Source organism: Apium graveolens, unplaced genomic scaffold (assembly GCF_009905375.1).
Source record: "Apium graveolens cultivar Ventura unplaced genomic scaffold, ASM990537v1 ctg143, whole genome shotgun sequence".
In the NCBI taxonomy this organism is placed as follows: Eukaryota; Viridiplantae; Streptophyta; class Magnoliopsida; order Apiales; family Apiaceae; genus Apium; species Apium graveolens.
Window position 1 is genome coordinate 109,285 of NW_027417235.1, and position 9,732 is coordinate 119,016.

Genomic DNA, 9,732 nt, shown 5'->3' on the forward strand with positions numbered 1-9,732 from the left:
ATACTCATCTTCTGCTGATAATTACGCAATAATCTTTTGCTTTTTTGACAGCCAAGAACATATGTTTGTACCTAGTAAAAATGCGTACCCTGAGGTACTTTTCATGTCATCAATACTTCCAGCCCAATCACTATCCGAGTAAGCAATCAAATTTAAATTTTTTCCAGCCTTGTAACAAATGTCATAATCCAGAGTTCCTTGCAAGTATCTTAAAATTCGTTTTGCTGCTCCAAAGTGAATTTGACTAGGATTTTGCTTAAATCGTGATAGTAAAGTAGGAACAAACATGATGTCAGGCCTTGTGGCGGTAAGATACAACAAGCTACCAACTAAACTTCTATAGGGAGAGCTGTCAACCCTTGATGTACCATCATCTTTTCATAACTTTTCACTAACAACTAATTGTGTAGAAACATGCCTTGCAATGTGACATATTAAAATTTTCAAGAATACTTTTTGCATACCTCTTTGGTGAAACAAGAATCCCTTCTGGTTTTTGAGTTACTTCGACACCCAAAAAGCAGTGAAGCAGCCCTAAATCACTCATCTCATATGCCTTCATCATGTGTTCTTTAAAGCCTTGCATCATTGTTTTATCGTTTCCTGTAAAGATGAGATCATCTACATAGAGACAAACAATCAGAAAATTGCTTCCATTTTTCTTTACATATAAGGTTGCCTCACTCTTACTTATTTGAAATCCATTTTTTAAGAAGTATCAATTTCTTTGTACCAAATTCGAGGCGATTGTTTTAGACCATAAAGGGCCTTTTTGAGTTTAATACTTTAATTTCTCCCCCTTCTACCAAGAAACCTTGCGGCTGCTCAACATAAACTTCCTCATCCAGCTTTTCGTTTAAGAAGGCTGACTTAACATCAAGCTGAAAATTTTTCCATCTCTTTTGTGCTGCAAGAGCAATCAAGGTTCTTATAGTTTCTAGCCTTGCCACAGGTGACAATGTCTCTGAAAAATCAATACCAACCTTCTGAGTGAAACCTTTAGCGACTAATCTCGCCTTATATTTCTGTATTTCTCCATTTGATTTAACTTAGTCTTGTAAATCCATTTTAGCCCGATAATTTCTCTTCCTTCAGGCTTGTCTACAAGTTCCCATGTTTTAAATTTCTCAATCATATGCATCTCTTCTTCCATTGCTTGCTGCCATATATCATGCTTCATTGCTTCTTCAAAGGTTTCTGGTTCACCAACTATAAAATTACAGGTCTGATAGATGTCGCTTAATCGCCTCCATTTTCTTGGTGGAGATTTATTATCATCCTCAGATCTAGATTCTGATATATGAGCTTGTACTTCTCTTTCATCACTTTCTTCACATTCTTCACTTATTATTGAGGAATTATGATGACTGATATGGTCTTCTTATTTTTCTCTCCAATCCCAGGCTGCTTTTTCATCAAATAAAAACATCTCTACTAACAATCAGTTTGTTAGTTTTGACATTATAAAGTCTGTATCCTTTAGTCTCAAGAGTATATCCGATAAAAATGCATTTTGAACTTTTATCATCTAATTTAGTACGCTTCTCTGCAGGAATATGAGCATAACAAACACAACCAAAATTTTTAAAATGACTTACCGAAGGTTTTTCACCACTCCATGCTTCCAAAGGTGTCACGTTTTGTACAGTTTTCGTGGGACACCTATTAAGGATATATACAGCCGTGTTTATAGCTTTGCTCAGAACCTTTTTGGCAGCCCTTTTTCATTCATCATGGATATGCCCATTTCAACAATCGTTCTATTTTTCCTCTCTGCAACTCCATTTTGTTGCGGACTATATCCAGCTATTAGTTACTTCTAAATTCCTTCATCTTTACAGTATTCTTCAAATTCTTTAGATGTATATTCTCCTCCTCTATCGCTTCGAATGCACTTTATACTAGAACCAGACTGCTTTTCTACAAGAGTTTTAAATCTCTGAAGACAGTAAAAGGTTCTAACTTTTCCTTCAAAAAATAAATCTAAGTCATTCTTGTAAAATCGTCAATAAAAATGATAAAGTACCTTTGTTTTCCCAGAGAAGGAGCCTTCATTGGGCCACAAATATCGGTATGTATAAGCTCTAGACGTTCCCTAGCTCTCCATGACTTCCCTATAGGAAATGGAATTTTGTGATGTTTTCCCATGATACAACCTTCACAAGGATCCATCTTACTTTATAATTCTGGTAGTCCGACCATCATGTTTCTTTGCTTGAGAAGCTTTAATCCCTGAAAGTTCAGGTGACAAAATCTTTTATGCCAAAGCCATGACTCTTCAACAACATCAGCCTTTAAAGCTTTGTAGTCAAATGTTATAGGAAAGTTTTTATTGCTCTCCATTTTTACTTTAGGAATGGTCTGATTGTTGTTCTTCTTGTCAAAAATCTTGCAAAACTTATCTTCAAAAACAAGACAATAATCATGCTCCAGAAGCTGTCCAACACTTAACAAATTTTCTTTCAAATGTGGAACAAGAAGAATATCACGGATATATTTTACACCAGATTTTGTTTTGACAGCAATCGTGCCTTTGCCTTTAGCTTGAGCTGATGTCCTATTTCCCATTCTCACCTTTGGATTTACTATAGTATCCAGGTGCACAATTTTTTTTCATTTTCAGACATATGATTATTGCAGCTACTATTGAGGAACAAACATTATTATCTTCATGGTGACTAGAATGACATGCATAAAATAAACAATCTTCCTCTTTGTTATCCACCTTTTCTTCAGTAAAATTTGCTCTTTCCCGAACTTTAAATCTGTAATCTTTCTCGAGATGACCAAATCTATTACTATAATGACATTGTGGTTTCCCCTTAAACAACATTTAGATGTCATATGACTAGTCTTTTTTCAAATTTTGCAGAATAGTTTAGAGTTAAAGCTTGTACCTCTGTCATTGTTATCTACCTTCTTGTTTCTGTTAAAATATTCATTCTTTTTCCTCCAATCAGCCTTTTTATGCTCCTGATTGTACCACCCTTCCTTGTAAATGGTTGCGCCTTCACCTTTGTCTTTGACTGAAATGTATTCTCTGTTTTCTCCTTTTGTTTAAATCTTCTTTTTTCATGTGCTTGAAGAGAACCCATCAATTCTTTCACTGACAACTTGGTGAGATCTTTAGTTTCTTCAATAACATCAACGATATTTTCATACTTGTCCGTCAAACTGATCAAGATTTTCTCCACAACATGTTGGTCAGATATATCATCACCATAAGTTCTCATTTGATTCACAATTTCCATTACTCGAGCATGATAACTTTGAATATTTTCAGATTCCTTCATTTTTAGATTCTGGAAATCTTTTTTAAGAGCTTGAAGATTGATACTTCCCACCTTCTCATCTTCATGAAATTCAGCCTCGAGGATTTTCCATGCTTTTTTTTTGCCGTAGTTGCCCTTGAAATCCTTAAAAAAATTAGTTTTGTGACACCCATCTGAAGCTTGCTTAGTGCTCTGGCATCTTGGCGACGAAATGCTTTAATTTTCTTTAATTCTGCTTCTGTCAAGCTAGCCTCGTCAGCAGGTTCTGCAAAGCCTTTCTCCACGATATTCTACAAGCCTTCAGCCCGTAGAACAGTCTTCATTTTTATCTTCCAGTAGACATAATCTTCACCATCGAAGACGGGAGTTATTGATGACTGGGACTCACCACTGGGAACTGAAGTAGATGCCATATTTAACTTCTTATTTCAATCCCAGATTGGAATCGAAACACTACTCTGATACCAATTTGTAGGAATTTTATTGAGTTGCTACTGCAGAGCTCTTGATATCAATGTGAAACTTATGATTTTTGTATATATTCATGCTGAAGAAGTACAATGTAATATATATGTCCTTACAGATGTTTCTAGAATATTTGTAGATATCAGATTCAATGAATTCCTCGTGATCAGATTACTATGTTCATGAACATATAATTAAAACAGATCTTACTAGAAAATACTAGAGATACATGAATGTGAAAGTGCATTAATTCCAACTGAACATGTGGATAGATTAATATGCTCAGTGTGCAAGACTCATGTACACTTCTAAACTTTTAATCAGGAGATTTAATGCTAAAACAGGATGAAGATAAGAGGTAGACAACGTAATATCAAAAATATTGCATGGGAGGAAATTGGAGTGTACTGATAAACTCTGGGTAAGACTCCTTCCAGCAACAAACATATGTGTAATTACAGTGGGGTCTCAATCTTCAGATCAAACTCAACAAGTGTGATTATATTTACACTCTCATATACTGAGTAGATAATTTGAAATGTGTAGAGTTAAACATATATTCTAGCTAACAAGGCACAGAACTTACAGAGAGAGGGTGAGAGAGAAGTCCTGGAAGCTTAAACACATTCGCAACAGTGGAATTATAAAAGACCTGCAATATATAGTGCCAAAAGACCATACACAAAACACATGACATAAAAAAACAACCATGTACAAGATCTAAATTAAACTAAAAACTACATGTAAAAGTATACAACTGTGTGAAGATCAAATAAAAAACAAATCAAAAAATAGGAGAAAATAAAAATCAGACGAATGAAAAAACAAAACAAGAGAAAAATTGATATCGGTTGCGGGCTTGCAAACAAAACAAACAATAAGGATCAAACATTAGAATTTAACAAGGCCTAAAAATTTATAAAAAAACATAAACATACTTGCAAAAAGACATGATTACAAGTTATCGAAACAGAGCAGAATTGAGTAGACTTAAGCTGCAAAAACAAAAAAAAAATTAAAAATTCCAGAAATTAATTATATCATTATATACAAAATTATATGTATAGATACCAGATAGGGAATTTTAGTTCACGGCCCAATTTCATAAGATCTGATCGAGTTTCATAAGATCCAAATCTAATATGTTATTTCTCTGTTCGGATCAGGTTCGGTTCTAGATATTAATAACAAAGATTCAAATCTGATCCATCAGATTTTTTCGGATTTTGGATCAATTTGGGTTAAATTCGGATATTTTAAAAGTAGCTAATTAAAAATAAATAAATTTATATTATTATACAAATATCTTATGTAATAGGTTTTTTGAATGTTAAGAATACAAAAATAGTACTCAATATATTGTTAATAAAGGATTATTGCAGTGGTCGATGTCTTAATTGCTTTCCTAAATGTAGGTTAAAAGTTTTGACTTACTCATCTGTGCACGTTTATTTAACTAAAAAAAATATACTCTTCATATTTAGATCATTCAATATTAGCATCAAATATGGTTTAATCATCGCTAATCATTCAACGTCCCAGTTATAAACATTAAATTATATATTTGATGTATATAAATCATGTATTATTATTATAAAATTATGTAAGATAAGAATATGTCATCAGATTTTTTTCAGATTTTGAGTTCAGATCGGATTTGAAACGGATTTCGGGTTTCAGTTCGGGGATCGGTTCGGTATATCTAAGATCCAAATTCAGATCCAAACTTTTTCGGGTTTAAAAATAAGATCCAAATCCAAATCAGAAAAATCGGGTTCGGGTAAATCCATACGGATCGGGAAGGGTCGAGTATCCGACGCGTCGCGTCAAATTTCCACCCCTAAAGGTTCTTAATCATAATCAAACAAAATTAGTTATCTTATATCGTCCCAGGTCCTGGATTCGATCATCTCTCAACCCGAAAATTTATGAGAACGGATAATCATTGTAAGGTTATAAATTATATTTGCCTAAAAAATCATAAACAAATAAAATTAGTTATGTTATTTATCATTATAATTATGCTAAGTTAAAGCACGTCATATTGAGGTATTTTGATTTTTAATTTAAGCACATCATATTGGTGTGCAAAAAGTTAAATACCCTATATTATCGATTAGATGGAGTACCATACTTCTAACTAATGTTTCGTCATTTATAGGTTTTTTGATTTTTTAGCTATACATTCAAAGCACATCACTTGAGGTGTATGCAAAAAATCAGATGTATGCAAAAAGTCAAATGTCCTATAGTATGAATCAGATGAAGTACTATACTTCTAAGTAATTTTTCTTCCTTTATAGGTGTTTTGATTTTTTTTAAACATCAGTTGGTGATTTCACCAATACTTCTAACAAGTGTTTTATCTCAGGTTGTTGTTTATTATTTTAAAAAGTATCTATCGACGTTTGAATCTTCAGATCTATATATTTCAGTTGTATTCCCAAAATTTCATAAAAGAATTAATTTATTCGGTTTGAGATTTTAACAGTCAACTAGTCATTTGACTAGTACTTCCAATCAGTGTTTCATCTAGGATTTGTGTTTTTATTTTTTAAAAATATTTATCAATGATCCAACCATATGTATATCAAGATCTATATGTTTAGTAATATTATCAAAATTTCATAAAAGAATTAATTTATTTAGTTTGTTATCTTATGAGTCAACTAGTTATTTGACTGTTACTTCTAACCAATGTTTTGTCATATATTGGTGTTTTTTTATAAAATATTTACCAAATGATCCAACCATATAGATGTCAAGATCTATATATTTTAGTTATATTGCCAAAATTTCATAAAAGAATAAATTTATTTGGTTTATGAATTTATGAGTCAACTAGTCATTTGACTCGTACTTGTAACCATTGTTTCATCTCATATTGGTGTTTTGATTTATAAAAAATGTTTATCGACAATCAAACCGTATGGATGTTAACATCTATATATTTTAGTTATATTCTTAAAATTTTATAAAGAAATAATTTATTTAATTTTAGATTTTGACAGTCAACTAGTCATTTGACAAGTACTTCCAATCAGTGTTTCATCTAGAATATATGTTTTCATTTTTAAAAAAAATATTTATCACATATCCGACGATATGGATATCAATATCTACATATTTTAGTAACATTCCCAAAGTTCATAAAAGTATTAATTTAAACATATGATTGTTTTGATTTTTTAAACATATTTATCGACAATCCAACCATATGGATGCCAACATCTATATATTTCAGTAATATTTTCAAAATTTCATAAAAGAAACAATTGTTTGTTGTTTTAATATTTTCATACATTTTAGTAATATTTTCAAAATTTCATAATAAAATAAATTTATTTGGTTTGTAATTTATATCGTAACACGAAGATTTCTTTCTGAATTGAAACTATTAAATTTAGTTGGTTGGAAATGATATTGTCGGTAGGAAATGAATTGGTCGGTTTTGACCTAGTTGGTGGGTTATAAGTTGGTTGAAAATGACATAAGGTGATGGTGTGGCCCTCTATACCTAGGGTTTGGTCGGTTTTGAAGTAGTTGGTCGGTTATAAGTTGGTTGAAAATGACATGAGGTGACTCTCCATACCTAATATTTTGGTTTTTTACGTAGTTGGTCGGTTATGAGATGGTCGGAAATGATATTGATGTGGATAATGGGCCCAATCATTTCATAATCGACCGTTATTGGCCGCTTATGATATTAGTTCCGACCGATTTTAGTGTTTGGTAGTTTCGGTTAGTTATAATCTATCTTTTCCGACCATTTTTTGTTGGTTGGAAATGAGTTGGTCAAAATGTCCGCTTTTCTTATAGTGAATATTTTAAAAAGTTAGATGATATTCTGTCAAGTTTTTTAAAAAAATATCTAAATTTTAAAATATTAAAACAGATTTTAAATAATTCTTTAAAATCTCATAGTATTAAATTAAATTTTCTTATAATTTTTACAAACTTACCATATTTACAAATTTATGAATATTACAAATCGATACATTTTTTCAAATATATTACTTAAATTAGTAAATTTTCTTTGCTACCTGAATCGTTAGGCTTCACTATAGATACAACTAGAATCTTTAAAAAATCTAAATTGAATCTAATAAACCAAATACTCGACAATGGGATTAGAATATAGTGTATCTTATGAGTTCGATTTAATTTAGATTGTGCAAACAAATATAGGTGGATATCGTAAATGGAATATTTAAATTAGATTTTAAAAAATCCATTCCAGTGATATTTAACTTGAATCATAAAATTAGTATTATTTAAAAACAATATATATATATATATATAATATAGTTGCATTCATTTTGAATTAAAAAAAGATTCATTAAAATATTATAAAATTCAAATTTTACACATAAGAGAAAAATGAATTTTGATATATTTACTAATATTTTTAAATATAAATATTAAAATCCTGCTAAAATCAAGAAGATTTCAAATTTTTATGATATGATCTTAAAATTTATGATTTTTTTTTATATCAAATTTTACAACAAAAATTAGCAAGATGTTTGTACAAATCATATCATGTATTTTTTAAAAATCAATTACTTACTCCACTTCATTGGGTTGATGGAGAAAGAATATGTAAAGATATTTGGGAGGATGGTTGGATGTTCAACCAATCATAGGAATACATTTTTCTATTACTCTTCAAATACCAAAATATTACCCGTAACCAAACTGCTAGGTCTTACTGACTTTGAGTGTTATAAACCAGGCCCCTACATATTCTTTAAAATTATGAAATTTAAGCCGTAGCTGATGTATAGAGTGAGGTCTAGCAAGGTGAGATCACTTAACATAGGTATTGCCTATAAACAGCTGCTTCTGGATTTTCATCCCCAATAGATATTTGATATAAGGGTTTGAAAAAATGACATTATCAACATTTACCATAAGTATCTGTGTGTGTAGTTAATTGAACGTATGATTAGTGATATATAAAATTGGCTAGAAGGCAGGTAGATAGCAGCAGGAATTATGCATGACAAAGTAAGAGTTTACCAGTTTTTGCAATAAGAAATGCTGCCATGTGCCACTATACATCTATGTGCAATAAAAAAATACTGCCAAAGGTTCTAAAACTCAAAAATTGGTTGGAGTACAACTTAGTACAATATGATAAAATGATACAAGTTTATGATTCAGTTCATAATCACTAATTCATATTGTTGTTTACATTATGTCAGTAAATAGTATTTTACAATTTGTGATCCGATTCATAGCCATTGCTGAAGCATTTTTTCTCAAAAATATCAAAAAAATGGTTTTTTAAAACAGCCCTTAGTCACTACTACTCATAGTACTAAATTATTTTAGTGATTAGTCTATTTTATTAAACATTATCACTAATGAATCTCTAATATATTTTGATCATTTTCCAAAAAAATAATTTAAATTTGAAATTAAAAAGGTATGTTTATAACATGCTTGATATCCTTTTTTCAGAATTTTAATATTATTTTTTCTATTTTTTTTAAAAAAATTATTATAATTCTACTTGTTTGAATATATTATAGATTTTAGAGGTTTTACATAATAATTTATTCAAAATTTCTATTCTTTTTTGTTTAACCAATTCTATTTAGTAAAAAGAATAAGTTTTGGAGTAGCATCTTAAAATATGTTAAATCATATTTTTATTATTTTCTCGTCTATGGTTTAGAATTTTATTAATACAGTGTGTTAGTTTTATGAGTTTAACATAGTTTTTTTCTTAATCAACTTTTTTAATTGAATTAGACATATTTTTTGAATTAATACTATGTCTTTAACTTTTTTTTAAAAAACTACTATTTGTAATATTTTTAAATTTATATTTAGGTTGAACATACAATTTTAGAAAAATCATTTTAATATTGTATTGCAGGATACTCTAATCTATTTAATTTTTTTATTATTATGTAATTAACAAATGCCTTGGAAACTATTAAATTTATACCGTATATCCATCACATGCAAATTTTAAGTCAAATGT

At 30.0% G+C, this 9,732-nt stretch overlaps 2 protein-coding genes across 2 annotated transcripts; both read right to left on the minus strand.

Annotated features, from left to right (window-relative positions):
• Positions 1-2,178: 2,178 nt before the first annotated feature.
• Positions 2,179-2,568, minus strand: LOC141699864 (uncharacterized). The gene has a single exon (XM_074503669.1). It carries the CDS (start codon positions 2,566-2,568, stop codon positions 2,179-2,181), a length of 390 nt encoding a protein of 129 aa, XP_074359770.1.
• Positions 2,569-2,912: 344 nt separating this feature from the next.
• Positions 2,913-3,685, minus strand: LOC141699865 (uncharacterized). Its single transcript, XM_074503670.1, has 2 exons — positions 3,567-3,685; positions 2,913-3,471 (listed from the first exon to the last, which is right to left on the minus strand). The coding sequence occupies exons 1-2, from the start codon at positions 3,683-3,685 to the stop codon at positions 2,913-2,915; spliced, it is 678 nt and encodes a 225-aa protein (XP_074359771.1).
• Positions 3,686-9,732: the final 6,047 nt, after the last annotated feature.

What these genes read in the sequence shown, in the direction of transcription:
- LOC141699865 (XM_074503670.1), bottom strand. Translation starts at nt 3,685, where the DNA reads ATGGCATCTACTTCAGTTCCCAGTGGTGAGTCCCAGTCATCAATAACT. An exon ending in GTTCTACGGGCTGAAGGCTT is followed by an intron (nt 3,472 to 3,566) that starts GTAGAATATCGT and finishes TTCGTCGCCAAG; the next exon opens with ATGCCAGAGCACTAAGCAAG.
- LOC141699864 (XM_074503669.1), bottom strand. Translation starts at nt 2,568, where the DNA reads ATGGGAAATAGGACATCAGCTCAAGCTAAAGGCAAAGGCACGATTGCT.